The sequence below is a fragment of the Ursus arctos genome, unplaced genomic scaffold, assembly GCF_023065955.2.
Source record: "Ursus arctos isolate Adak ecotype North America unplaced genomic scaffold, UrsArc2.0 scaffold_4, whole genome shotgun sequence".
In the NCBI taxonomy this organism is placed as follows: Eukaryota; Metazoa; Chordata; class Mammalia; order Carnivora; family Ursidae; genus Ursus; species Ursus arctos.
Window position 1 is genome coordinate 7,052,463 of NW_026623056.1, and position 14,593 is coordinate 7,067,055.

At 36.4% G+C, this 14,593-nt stretch overlaps 1 protein-coding gene across 1 annotated transcript in view; it reads right to left on the reverse strand.

Annotated features, from left to right (window-relative positions):
• The window catches only part of SPATA16 (spermatogenesis associated 16), a 224,322-nt gene extending 221,864 nt beyond the window's left edge, over positions 1–2,458 (reverse strand). Inside the window, 1 exon segment of the mRNA XM_048215147.1 lies at positions 1,847–2,458. Within this exon segment, the coding sequence (XP_048071104.1) occupies positions 1,847–2,458 (612 nt within the window).
• Between the last annotated feature and the right edge of the window lie 12,135 nt (positions 2,459–14,593).

Consider the following 14,593-nt stretch of genomic DNA (forward strand, 5'->3'; position numbering starts at 1 on the left):
AGTTTTGGTCTCAAAATAATTACCTTTGTTAATTACCAGTAATTAGTGTCAGCATCCAACACTCTCCTCAAAACCCTTGTTGGGGAGTGGGGGAGGAGTGGAGAAAGGTGGAGGAAAGAGGGGGAGAGAGAGAGAGAGAGAGAGTGAGAGAAAGAAAGAGAGAGAGAGAACACAAGAGAGAGTCAGAACAAAAGTATTTTCTAGAACAGTTACATCTTGGGGTCATTAAAACCGGATTCAAATTTTATAATTTTGAACATTGGGTTTTATGGAAAAACCATATCTTTTCTTCCAGTTGATACAGATAGTTTTGGCTTCTACCTAGACTTAATTTATAGCTTATATCCTTTCTTATTTTATGCTTTTCTTTTTTTAATTTCCAAAGTGATTATTTTTCTTCATCTTTAAAATTATACATTTAACCCTGGTCCCCCACCCTAAAAAAAACTTCAGCTGAAAATGGCCCTAGTAGAAATCTCAGGGTTCTTCCTGGAGCCTTTCTTTAGCGTCCTTTCCTCAGCCAGAGGCTTCTGGATTTTGGCGCAAAGGACAGCATAGGACTCTCAGTGGTTTGTGCATAACTTAATTTTTTGGCACTTTTTACACAGTGCACAAGTTTATATAATGCATCACTCTTCCCTTCTTTGTGTAGACTACCCTTTGTGAGGACAGAAGTATTTATAGATGCATCCTTTTGTGCACCACTTCATCACTTCATATCTCTTTGGACCTCCTTTTCTGTGTTTAGAGTTTCTTTTTAAATATTTAGGGATACCATTGTCTGGCATTATCCATTAATAATTCATTGTGGATACAGTCATTTTAAACTCCAAGTAACAGTGGAAATAATACTTCTCTTTAAATCTCCACCACAAACATCTCACACTTAACTCCTGCTCATGCTTTCTGTCTTATGGTGGATTCATTTCCTCTTTACACTAGCTCTATTTAACTGTTTACTGGTTTGCCTCCCTCACCAGATTGTTAGGGGGAAAGGACCACATTCTAACTCATGTTTTTTATATCTCCAGGAGCCACCATGCACATACAGAATGCATTGTAAAAATTTTTTTGTAATTAATGAAATAGTCACCAATATTGTCAGGTCAGTATGACTTTTAGTGACCCACTTTGGTTCTTTTACAGATTGAGTGAGATGGAACAATTTTTCCCACTACCTATTTTGTGTTTCAGTGGTGATTCCCAAGTTTATTTTAGTCCATGGGCTTTTTCTTTATGCCATAAACAATACTGACCAATTTACCTGCTTGCAGAGAGAAAAATAATTATTTATAAAGCTCACTAGAACGGGAAGGAAAGTGAAGTTTGATGACAAAGTAAAATGGTGTTATTTTGTTTTTAATAAGTATCAGGCATAAATTATCAGCCCATGCTAAACAGTAAAGATGGTTGCATTTAATTATGAAGACTACAGATCAAAAGGGAAAAATTCATATACTCATTAACTTCCTATTTCTAGAGAGAGAATCTGTATTCTACCCACCACCACTGTACTAAAACTTTATGGCTTTTATAGGTATACACCTGAATTACAAAACCAACTGCATTTTTATATGTTACCATTCACTGCAGGGTTTGTTAACAGAGAAAAAGCATGAGGTATGCTTTTGGGGTGATTTCTATATGTCAAGTGCACACAGGCATATAATTTGCAGGCATATCTTATTTGCTTTATATAAACTGGCAATCATATAATCCTGATATCATTCAATATTTTCACTCTATGATCATGGTTTATTACAGTATGATCAGAGCTGCTCAGTGTAATCACACTTTCCATTTCACAGTTTCCTGTCACCAATCTATATATTCTTTAATTCCATACCTCCAATGCTGTTCTGAACTGTCCTGCTGCCACAGCGTATTTCTTTTGTCTGTAGCAAGAGCTGGCATCCTTTAAGGCTACCTGAAGCCATTTGTCGATCTGAGGCAGAAAGTTGAAATTAGGTACATGCAAAGGGTCTACTGTTTCAGCAGCTCGGCACGTTGGTCGAATCCCAGTGGACATGAAGGACTCTACAAACTCATAGCTCACGTCCTCTTCATCGATGTAGACCAACTTCACCTCCACATCCATGATGTTTTTTAAGGGGATGTGAGGCAGAGGCATGGTGATCAACGTGCTGTCAAGCTCTGTTATCTTTGCCTCTTTCTTCCCAGCTGGCTTTTCTTCATTTTCTGCCTTCCTTTTAAAGGCCACTTTCTCTAAATCATTACTTTGTTTTTCTTTGATGCTCTTTGCCATTTTTATTCTTTCAACTGTGATTTCTACCTGTTTATCTCCACAGCTTTTCTTAACCTCTTGTGACATTTCCAGGATGCTTGGTTGGTTTGCTAAGGTAGACATTTTCTTGCTTGTGTTTATCTTTGGAATAAGCTGATCAGGATAGACCCTATTCACTGTATTCTCCAAATTCCTACTGCTTCCTCAATCCATTGATTCCCCCCTGAAACTCCTGTAAGGATGAGAAGGAGGAAAATAATTAAAACAATATTTTGAAATTCCAGTGGTTTAAAACTACAGTCAAATTCATTGGAAATACTGTTTTATTCATTATAGGTATTTATAACCTTAAAGTGAAACTGTATGTACATTATCTGCTGACAGTTTTATTAGAGAAGGGTGTGTTTCAATCTCAAAACTCACCAAGAATTTGTCGAAAACACATTTAGACAATGTCTTTAAACATAATCATCTATAGCTGAACAACATTGAATGAACATTTTTGTGGGGATAGGAAAACCTTATACATAGGCACTGAGGACAAAAGAAGACAAAAAAAATCCATCTCAATATTAATTTCCTTGGAAAGGCAGGTGGTCTAGAACTCATTATAAAATATACTGCTAACCTGCATAATAGACTTGGGAGTCTAAAGAAACCACAGCTGCTTCCTCTGAAAAGATTCCAGAAATGTTGTAAGCACAATGTTTCCTCGATTTATTTCTTCTATTAGTAATGAAAATCTCAAGTTTAACAGCTTTAAAGATAACTATTATTCAGAACTGATTTGATAGCAGAAGAACATGACCTTCAACCTCACATTAATGTGGAGCCACATATTCATCTTGAGTCTACTGTATTAATATTTTTGTAGCAATGGTATCAATGCTGTACTTTTATAATGATGAGACATTTTTCCTAAATCATTACTGTTCAAAATATGTAATAACTAATTATCTTTTGATTCAAAGGCATACTATATACTATCTCTGATGTTAGATTAATTTCAAAATATAAAATGTCCTAAGATTTAATAATTATGTAGTATAGTTGGTTCCTGTTTTTTAAAGACCCTTTTACCCATCAGCTTCTGTCCTGGAAACAACTCTGTAGGGTATATAGGAATGAGAACCATATCTTCCAAAGAAACTAAGAGGTAGAGAGGTTAAGTTACTTACCCATGTCACATTGTTTGTCATTAGTTTTCCTATCTCTGTATCATACAAGTCTTTCCTCCCTAAGACTTGCACTCACTACTCCTAGCCTTCTCCACTCTCTTCCTCTATTAGCATGCTGTTCTTTACAGCTAATGGCAGACTTACATCAGAGCACAGAGAGAGGAGAAAATGCAAGAAGGGCTGAGGATAACAACAGGATAACAATGACATAAAAGCTAACTTTCTTGCTTCTTCTCATCTACAAGGACAGTACCTGACTGAAGATAAAGTCTTGAGCAGCTTCTCAAAACTTATGATTTTATTAAAGTTGTTCATTTGTTTGTTTGAAAGACAGCAGTTTGCCTATAGGAAAACCTTTAAAACACTCTGAACTCTGATCCAGTAATTCTATTTTTTTTAAAGATCTTATTTATTTATTTGAGAGAGCGAGAGTAAGAGCCAGAGAGTGCAAGCGGGGTGAGAGAGCACAGGCAGGTGATGGGCAGAGGGAGAAGCAGACTCCCTGCTAAGCAGGGATCCTGAGGTGGGGCTGGATTCTGGGACTCGAGGATCATGACCAGAACCGAAGGCGGATGTTAAACAACTGAGCCACCCAGGCACCCCATGACCCGGTAATTCTTAAGGAAAATGAAGGAAGAAGCAAAACCATATATATGGCTTGAGGCCGTTTCTCCCTCTACCATTGTACATTTGTGTCATCAGAAGGGGCATAGGTCAAACATGGACATTATCAAAAACCCTCCTATGATCTCATAGGAAAGATCAAGTTCCAATAATTCCAATAATAGTGGTCTTGGATGCTAATTTGCAAAAGTTTAATATTAGAATATTTCCCCATTGATTTATACCGACATATTAGACTTGTGTGTCTATGGGGGAAAATACCTAAAAAAATAAAATAAAATTTTTTTCAGTCTGTATTATGCTTGATAATGAAGAAGATAACCATGACTGGGAATCACAGGCCCCATCAACACAGCATTACTTTTTGCAGGACTCTGTTTTCTTTTCTTCTTTTAGAATTATGTCTGGCATCCAATACATTTCTTGGACCACTGATGTGACTAGTCAGAGTAGTGAGGGGAAAACTGTCTTGGCCATCACTCTATCTTATGCTTGTTCTTATTCCATAAAGGATTTGAGTTGAATCAAAGTTAGCTTTGGTCCTTGAATTAGGATCTCTGGTGGATGGACATGAGGGATACACATCTATACCAGTATTTCTTTCAATAGCGAAGATGCAGAAATGGAAGTAGCACAACTCTGACACCTCACATATGCATTAAATGTTTTTTTTAAATGTTGTATGAAATTTTGAGTAAAACTTATAAACCACAATGTGGCTAAGTTCTAAATAAAGATGGATTCTTACGAATACTATAGAAATTATATTTATGTTCCCCTCTTGGTCTAATGCTATCTGTGAAGCAAAAGAGAGGTGAGGGTGTTGAAACTTGTTTAAAGCTCAAAATATTTGATTTTAAGGATTCATATTCATTCTTACAATAGACTGCAAAAGATAAACAGGAATTGCTGGTGGGTGACCTACTCCAAAATTTTCATGGTATCTCCTAGGTTATGTTTTCTAAACTCTCCACTTTCAAGAACCAATCATTAAAATGTATCAGAATATCTGTAGTTGGTTTTAGTTAATAACATTTTTAGCATCTACAGCAGCATTACCTATCTCTTCTGCATTTATTTTACATTTCTTGAAACATACACATGTATAAATTTATCTTTATGACCATTTCTTCTGGAAGATAATTGCTCTCCCTCCCTTTCTCCCTCCTTGCCCCACCCTGCTCTCTCTCTTCCTCCCTCAGTCCATTTTTCCTTCAAATTCCCCACTCCAATCTTCCTCCCCAAGCCCTTTTTCATTTCAAGAAGGAAGGTTTCATTGTTTTTAAGAAACAGGCATCTGAGTATTTTCTGCATCAGGCCTTAAACCATTTATAGAAATCATAATTTTGGTCTTCAGTGCAGTTTTATACAAGAAACAATAATAAAGGAGGAAAAAGTGTACATGGTACACAGAGCACTCAGAAGGAGTAAGTTTGAGGGCAGATGTTTTGTTTTCAAACACCCGGAAGATCAATAATTCCAAATTTGAATGAGAAACAACAACTCAGGCCCCCTCAAAAACGCAGAATAAATATCCTAATGTCTTAAAGTGGCCTAAATGTACAGGCTGATAAAGTATGGTTAAACCCAATTAATATTTTTCAATGTTGGTTACAAATCAGGTGACTTCAGCTTCAGATTTAGAGCCTGTTCTTTGTAAAAATTGTTGCATATCCACAGAAGGGTTATGCAACTGCTCCCTTTCAACTTTTTTAAAAAAATATAAAACTCCACTTAAATAATCTGAAATTCGAGGCCTCTCACCACCTAGCCCAGTGCATATTTTGACACCTATTTAGCACTCCTTCTATAAACTGCTCTGAAGTCAAGTTGAACTCCTTGTTACTTCCAAAAGATACTGGTTTCTAGTCTGTCTGCTAAGAATTCTCCATCTTACTGTTCCCACCTCATTCTACCTGTCCAAACCTAGCCAGAAGTTATCCATCTCTCCCACCTCAGAATACCCACTGCATTTATACCACTTATTTTCTACATTGCAGTTATGCATGAGTGACTTATTTCTTCCAATAAGCTCCCTAAAAGCAGAAATATGCTTTACTTATCTTGACATTAGTTCAGTGCTTTACATAGAGTAGGCATTCAATAGATGTTGATCAATAAGGATGCTGTGAGTCAAAGGCTATTTACACATTTTAAGAGAAACGAAAGTGGATTTTTATAAAGATAAGGCCTGTAACTGTACAAAAGTTGTTTCTGAGGTGTTTTGCTAGTTTTTAAAAATTTTACTTTAAATTTGGTCCTGGATAAAGTACATTTTCTTCTTTGATAGTTCAAGTGAATCATGTACCAACTAGATTTAAACTATCAACCTCTTCATTTTTTTTAATAGTCAAGTTGATTAACATGACATTAGTCAGTGTTCCTGAGGCACTGAGTTATACTTTAATCATTACTTCAATAAAAATACTTTTAGAGAAAACTATTAGACAATCATTATGTATGTCAAAGATGTATTCACTGATAACATTCTGTAAAAATGCCCATTCTTTAATTTAGAAGACAGCACTGTAAAATTGATTTCCTCATGCCTTAGAAAAAAGATCTCCGGCAAATGTTTATATGAAGCATTAGAATAATTTCCAAAGTTTTATAATAAATACAGGTACAAGAAACAAAGAGAGGTTAATGTTTAACCATTTCCAGGGAGTAACCATTTAAATATATCCAGTGGATTTTCAACACATTTATTTTTTTCTCCAAGCATTTTATCAAGCATGCTGTTCATTGTGGGAGTTTCCATTGCTTCATCAATACAATCAGCAGTTTATATGGCTATTAGTACCACAAATTATTTATTAGAATTTCTATTGAAATAGGCACCTCAAACATAGGCAATTCAGAAAAAGAAAATCCTTAAAAATGTGCTCTCTGAAACATTCAACATCACAGTTGCTATGGTTTTCTTTCTTAAAAAAAAAAAGAAAAGGATCTAATTTTAACTTGCTGTTAAATGTAACCAGAGAAACATCATGAGAAAAAACCATCTTGGTTGTTAGTCCACTAGTACACCTTGGTATTTTTAAAAATACATTAGAAATATTTCTTCAATTCAATAATTACTTATTGAATACCTACTATGAGCAACAAATTGTAATAAGTAATATAAAGGAAACTAAAGATGACCAAGACAGGGTCTTGGCATTCCAGAACTCAGAGGTAGAGGTAGAGGTGGGGCATGGGGAGGAGGGATGTATAGACAAATTTATACGGAGGAGACACTCTCTTACTACACCGTGAATTACTGGAGAAGTGGAAATGTGTCACAATCCTTTTACTATCCTGATGTCTAGTTTCTTCAGAGCCTGGAACGTAACAGGCCCTCAATGCACATTTGTTATTCAAATGAGCGCGTGGCTGAAGTGAGTACTATGGTAGCAATAATGGACGTGCTTCTGTGGGAAAATGTGACTGAGACAGTTTCAAGAGATTTGCTTTTTAGAATAGGCAGAATGAGAGGTGTCCCTCTGCAGGCACTTTTCTTCTCTTTTATCCATGTACCCGTAAGGAATAGTTCATCATTATCAGAAGAGAGAGAGAATTTGGCTCACAAAGCTTGTTAAGAAATACAAAATAAAACACGCTATGTATTACCATATAAATAATAATAGCAACTAACATGTACTCCCAGTTTACAAAGTTATCTCACTGGCTTATCCTATGTTCCTCACAACTCTTTTGCATAGCATTACTACTTTCATTTTACTAACAAGGAAATCAAAAGATTAAACAACTTAAAAGAGATCACCAAGAGAGTTTACCATATCTAAGACTTGAACCCAGGACATCTAATGTCAAATTCCACACCTTTTGAATGATAGGATTATAAATTCCTCTGTACTGCACCATCATTTGACTGGAATTTGTATTTCCCCTACCTTTTTTTTTTTAATTTAATAATCAGGTATTTAACTTTACTGCCTTTTTATTGCACAGAACTCCATTTAAAATGGTAACAAAAGGAATTGGCAATTTCTGGTTAGCAAGTATCTGAACCAAATTTGTTGAGAAAAGCATTAGATTTTAGATTTAGTTCATTAGCTAGTTAGTTAGTTGCAAGTGTAAGTGTGGCCTTGCTATATTCTAGCAGTTAGTCAATTCAGAAAACAATGATATAGACATTGGACATTAAACTTCCACATGAGCGGATTCAAGGAATTTCAAACTTGAAATTACCAAACAATTTGCTGATCACTAGTCACCAAATGGGAATAATGGCATCAAAGCAATTGTTCTTCTTTGTTTGTGAATATCTGCCATGTTGCATCAGAGAAAGCTTTAGAAAGGCAGCTTCATCAAGGTATTATGTAGTGGAAAGAGCATTCAGATTGGAGTTGCAAGAAAGGTTTGAATTCTAGGTTTATTGTTTATTAACTGAATGTACTGGAGAAATTATCCAACTTCTCTAAGCTTTATTTTCCTCCTCTGGAAATGGAAATGATTGGATATATAAGAATTATGTGAGAATCAAATGAGATAATTTATGTAATGACACATAAATTAAGAGAAGAGGTGAGGTAATTACACAAGCAGCCTCCTTGGACATCCCTTTGCTTTTTCAAAGGCTAAAACCTTTTGTATGGATCCCATGTCTCCATCCTCTCAATGACAGTGCTCTTGCAATCGTCATCTTTCCATATCCCCTCTTCCTCTCTTGCTTAATCCTGTTGATGTGCACACTAATCTAGCAATACTTTTAAGAAAAACAAAAAGCAAACTCCCTTGCCTCCGCATCTTCCTGCCACTATCCCCTGTTGCTTCTCCCATTTACTGCAAAATGACTGAAGATAATTTTTTATATTCTCTGCAGCTGCTTTGTTGTCACATAGTCTCTTCCCAAGCCACTCTCTTCAGGCTTCAGTCCCTCCCATTCCACTAAGATTGCTCTTGTACAAAGAAATAACGGGGAATATGGTCAGGGATATTGTAATAGCCTTGTATGGTGACAGGTGGTAGCTACATTGTGGCAAGCAGAGCATAACATATAGAGAAGTTGAATCACTATATTGTACACCTGAAACTAATGTAACATTGTGTGTCAACTATATTCAAATAAAAAAATTTAAAAAAAAAGAAAGAAAGAAAAATCTTTTAAAAGGCGGCTCTTGTACTGGTCCTCCATGACTTTCCTGGTGCAACTCTAGGCCCTCATCTGCCAGACCTCTCAGTAGCACTCTTCATAGGTGACACTCTATCAGCACACATTTTTCTCATCTTCTATGACACCATGCTCTTCCTATTTTCTTATTATTTCACTGGCCACTTATTCTCAGTCTTCTGGGTTGGCTCTTCCTCTTATGTTCCACCTGAGAGCTGGAGCCACTTCTTTTCTCCAACTACATTCTCTCCTTAGGTGATTTCCTATAGCTTCAAATTCCATCAAATGCTCTTAACACCAAGCGTTACAACTCTAGCCCTTATAGACTCCCAGAATTTTAAAAGTGTAGCCCCAACTGTCTATGTGACATCTCTACTTGAATTGTCTATTATGCTTTTTAAAATTAAGCCCAAAACAAATCTCTTCATTTTCATTCCCTCAAATTGCCAGTCTTCCCCATTCCAGTATATGCCCCCCACATCTATCTGGTTGGACAGAACTTTACAAGTTGTCTTTGACTCCTTTCTTTCACTTATCCCCCATCCTCCAATCCATCCTGAGGTCCTATGGACTCCTTCTTTCCAAGTTCCACCTCTTTGCATATCCATGACAATACATTCCTCCAGGCCCCAAGATCTCCTGCCTAGATTATTACAATTGCTTCCTCATATACAGCAGTTCAAATCATCCTTTTAAATGAAAATCAGATCCACTTTCCTGCTTAAAACCTTTCAAGCACTACCCATAACACCTAGAACAGAATACACATCATTGCCTTTCTTCTTGGGGCGCCTGGGTGGCACAGTGGTTAAGCGTCTGCCTTCGGCTCAGGGCATGATCCTGGCGTTATGGGATCGAGCCCCACATCAGGCTCCTCTGCTGTGAGCCTGCTTCTTCCTCTCCCACTCCCCCTGCTTGTGTTCCCTCTCTCGCTGGCTGTCTCTATCTCTGTCGAATAAATAAATAAAATCTTAAAAAAAAAAAAAAAAGAATACACATCACTATGCTTCTGCTCCCTCTGAAAATTCATTGCAACATTCCTCCATTTTCTACTATGTTCCAGCCACCTCACTTTCATTCTACTCTGCTAATTTAGCAAGTACATTCCCATCTCGGAGCCTTTGTACTAGTTGCACTGGAATATTTTCTTTACTGTGTTCCATGTTACGCAGATTGAAGCTTAAATGTCTGTTCCCGAAGAAACCTTCTCTGGTGAATTAAAGTAACCACCCACCCCCAGCAGTCATATATCTATTTCGAATCTCTCCATATCACTTATCACAGTGATGTTTACTCACGTATGTTTCATTAGTATCTGTCTTCCTCTACCAGGACATAAGCTCTGTGAGAGAATGCATCTTGTATACCTAGTTCACTGCTTTATATTCAGAATGTGCTCAACGTACAGTACGTACACAACAAATATTTGATTGGACAAATGGAAGATTGTATCTTATTGCACATTTAGTAAAGAATTCAAAATTATCTTTTTTTCCCACTTGCTGCACCACATTACAAAAGTTTAGACAGTTTAGCTGAAAGTCACCTAAATAGAAGGCAGCTTTTTACAAACGGACTTCACCATTGAAAGCTTTTCCAGGTACTGTGGCATCCTGATTCTTTTCTTTTCTCTTTTCTTTTCCTTTCTTTTCTTCCTTTTCCTTCCCTTCCCTTTTCGTTTTCCTTTCCTTTCCGAAATTTTTTATTGTTTGCTACTTTAAGTCAACAATATTTATGACACATCAACCGTGGTCTCTTCTAGTTTAATCATTGTTAGGGAATAAATAATTATTTTCTGATTCTTTGTTGACATAAAGTATGACTCATACAGAACCAAAAGCATTACAAAAATAAGACCTTTTTGGTAAAATGATAATGATACAACTTGGTATCTTTACAAGTGCAGTCCATGAGGACACGTCTATACTTCTCTAAATTCTGTAATCTGTTTGTAAAAATAATAATTCATTTGCTGTGTCAGGAGTATGAAGGCAGGGGAAGTAATAATTCACTGTACCTCACAGACCCTTGGCAACATTTTTAAAATAAGTTTATTTATTTATTTTTTTAGTAAACACTGCATCCAATGTGGGGCTCAAACTCTAGACCCCAGATCAAGAGTCGCATGATCTTCTGACTGAGCCAAGCAGGCACCCCTGGCTACATTTCTTTTTGAAACATAAATGCAAACATCCTGCCAAATTCATGGACATCCTGAGAGAAAGTTCAAATTTTGTTCTGTTTCTTTGCAAACATTGCTCTGTTCTCTTATAAAAATGATCCAACTTTCTATTTACTTACAAGGCTGAGACTGTATAGGTGTGTAAAGAAATTCCTTTCCCTTTAACTTTGGTCACCTCTTTAATTCTGTTGGTATAGTTTTTAATTTTTAGATTTTCACACTTTATTTTTTAAACTATAACTCAGAATTGTAGAAGGAAAGCCTTTCAATATACTCAAATCTAATCTTATTTTGTTGATGAAGAAATGGGGAGTCTCAGGCAGGTGAAATAAACTGCTCATGGTCACACAGCAAATCTGTGCTTATAAACCATATCCTGCAGCTCTCAGAATTCTTTCTATCTCATCCCACTCCCTCCTACCATAATAAACGAAGTGAATTGTTGTCACAGTTGTCATTTCCAAATGAAAAAACATATATTGGATAGTTCACGGCTTTGTTTGCAGTCATGAAATTAAATAGTAACTGTGGAGATTTCTTATCTTTTGATCTACACTTTAAGTTACTTAATTGTTCTCAAACATATTTTAAAATTAAACCTACCTAGAAGAGGGAAATGTATCTTAAAAAGCGAAATAAAATAAATCAAAACAAACCAACTTTGTATTGGAAATAATTTTAAATTTATAGAAAAGTTGTAAGAATAATATTGAGAACTCTCAATTGCCCTTTACCCATATTTGCCAACAATTTTAAACATTTTGGTTACATTCATAATTCTCTCCCTAATGTGTGTATATGTGTGTGTGTGTGTGTGTGTGTTTAGTGCAGTGTAGACAAGTATAGACATACACACAGATATATAGGTTTATTAGTTATTCTTTTGGAGTCATTTGTGAGTATGTTGTATACATCATGCCTCATTACCCCTTATTACTTCAGTGCACATTTCTTAAGATCAGCAATATTTATCTTATGTAACACAATATATTTATCAAATTCATTGACTTAAAACTGATACAATACTATTGTCTAATCTATAGTCCTGATTCCAATTTCGTCAGTTGTCTTAATAATGTCCTTTTATTATTTTTTCCTCCAGTATAAGATTCAGTCAAAGATATGTATTGCATATTGTTGTCATGTCTCTTCAGTTTCTTTTGCTCCCCAGCCTTTCTTTGTCTTCCATGGCACTGGCATTTTTGAACAGATTATAGATTCTACCTCCGCTGGGGTTTGTCTGATATTTCTACATGATTAGATTCAGGTTAAGCACACCTAGTCAGAATACTACAGAATGATGTTGTGTCTTTCTCTAGGTATTACATTCGAAGGCACACAACGTTCACTTGCTTTTCTTTGGAGACCTGGTCAAGATGTTGGATTTCCCTGTGGCAATTTAAAAGCAGCCTCTGGGGAAACGCTTTGAGACCATGCGATTATTCTGCTCCTCATCAAACTTCTCTCTCCCAATTTAGCATCCACTGATGATTTTTGACTGAGCAGTCTTAATGATAATGATTGCAAAATGGTGATTTTTCTCTTATCAATTTACGGTATTACTTCAATGTTTAGACAGAGGGTTGACCACCACTAAAGTATTGATAAAAATATGTTTAGCCTTTTTCTGAAATATTCTGTTGTTTTTTGACTTTATGTATCCTCATTTTTAAAAAAAGTAAAACCAGTGCTTTCAGGAAATACAGATAAAGTAAAAGTGTACAAAAATATTTAAATAATTGGGACTGCTTTATTTTAAAACAATTTAAAATATGAAAACTGAACTTTGAACAATGGAAGGGAATCACAGGGCATACCTACTCTTTTGAAGATAAGGGCCAGAGAGGGCACATTGCCATTTGGTGGCAACAGTAACACTTCAAGTTGGTCTTTAGGCTCTGGTTCTAGATTTCTATCACAACCACATTACTTTAAATGTAATCGACATTTACTTGTTAAAAACATAGTGTCTTCATTAAGAGGAAACAAAAACTCATTGCATTAAGTAGGCAAGATAAGGGTAGATTACACAGTGGTGACTTAAAAAAATCTACATTTTAGGGGCGCCTGGGTGGCACAGCGGTTAAGCGTCTGCCTTCGGCTCAGGGCGTGATCCTGGCGTTATGGGATCGAGCCCCACATCAGGCTCCTCCACTATGAGCCTGCTTCTTCCTCTCCCACTCCCCCTGCTTGTGTTCCCTCTCTCGCTGGCTGTCTCTATCTCTATCGAATGAATAAATAAATAAAATCTTTAAAAAAAAAATCTACATTTTAAGAATTCATTAACTCATTCAATTATTCATTCGTGATTGATGAAGCAGCTACTCTCTGCCATGATCTGTGTCAGCACGGGATGCAATGCTGAACCAGAGACCACCTCTACTCTCAAAGAGTTTATGATTCAGTGGAGATCCTATGTTAGTATGCGCCAGAATCCACTGAGGCCTCTTGGGTTCCAGGCCCCACAGATCTGACTCAATACGTCTGGGGTAGATGCACAGTATCTGCATGTTCAATAAGCAGAGAAGGGCTAGAGTAGAAATACAAGAGGTCCAAACACTAATATGGTTACTGTATATGTACCACCTCCTGACTCTCCCACTCCATCCTCCTACCACTTGAAATTATAAAATGGGACACCTGGGTGGTTCAGTCGGTTAAGTGTCTGCCTTCTGCTCAGGTCATGATCCCAGGGTCCTGGGATAGAGCCCTGCATCGAGCCTGCATCGAGCCCTGCATCAACGCCCTGCATCGGGCTCCCTGCTTGGCAGGAAGACTGCTTCTCCCCCTCACACTCCCCCTTGCTTGTGTTCCCTCTCTTGCTGTCTCTCTCTGTCAAATAAATAATAAAATCTTTTAAAAAAAATGTTATAATGACTATATTCTAAAAAAAAAAAAGAATCAAAGTAGCATAGAGGACAGGACATGCCTTTTGGATTTGAAGAGATATGGGTTCAAATCCTAACTCTGTTTTTTGCTGAAGAGACTACCTAACTTTGATGGATCTTTGTTTCTTCAACCTTAAAACCTGAAAATGAATTCATTCCTCATAGGGATGATTGAAAGATTAACAAAACAACATGTGTTAGGGACTAATGCATCCTCTGGCACATAATAAGTGCTCTACAAAGGATAGTTGTTAAATATAGTGCATATATTATATCATGAACAAACTTCAAGCATAATAATGTTTATACATAAACATACTAGTAATGTTTAATTATCAGTGCTTTGCTTTACATTGTGAA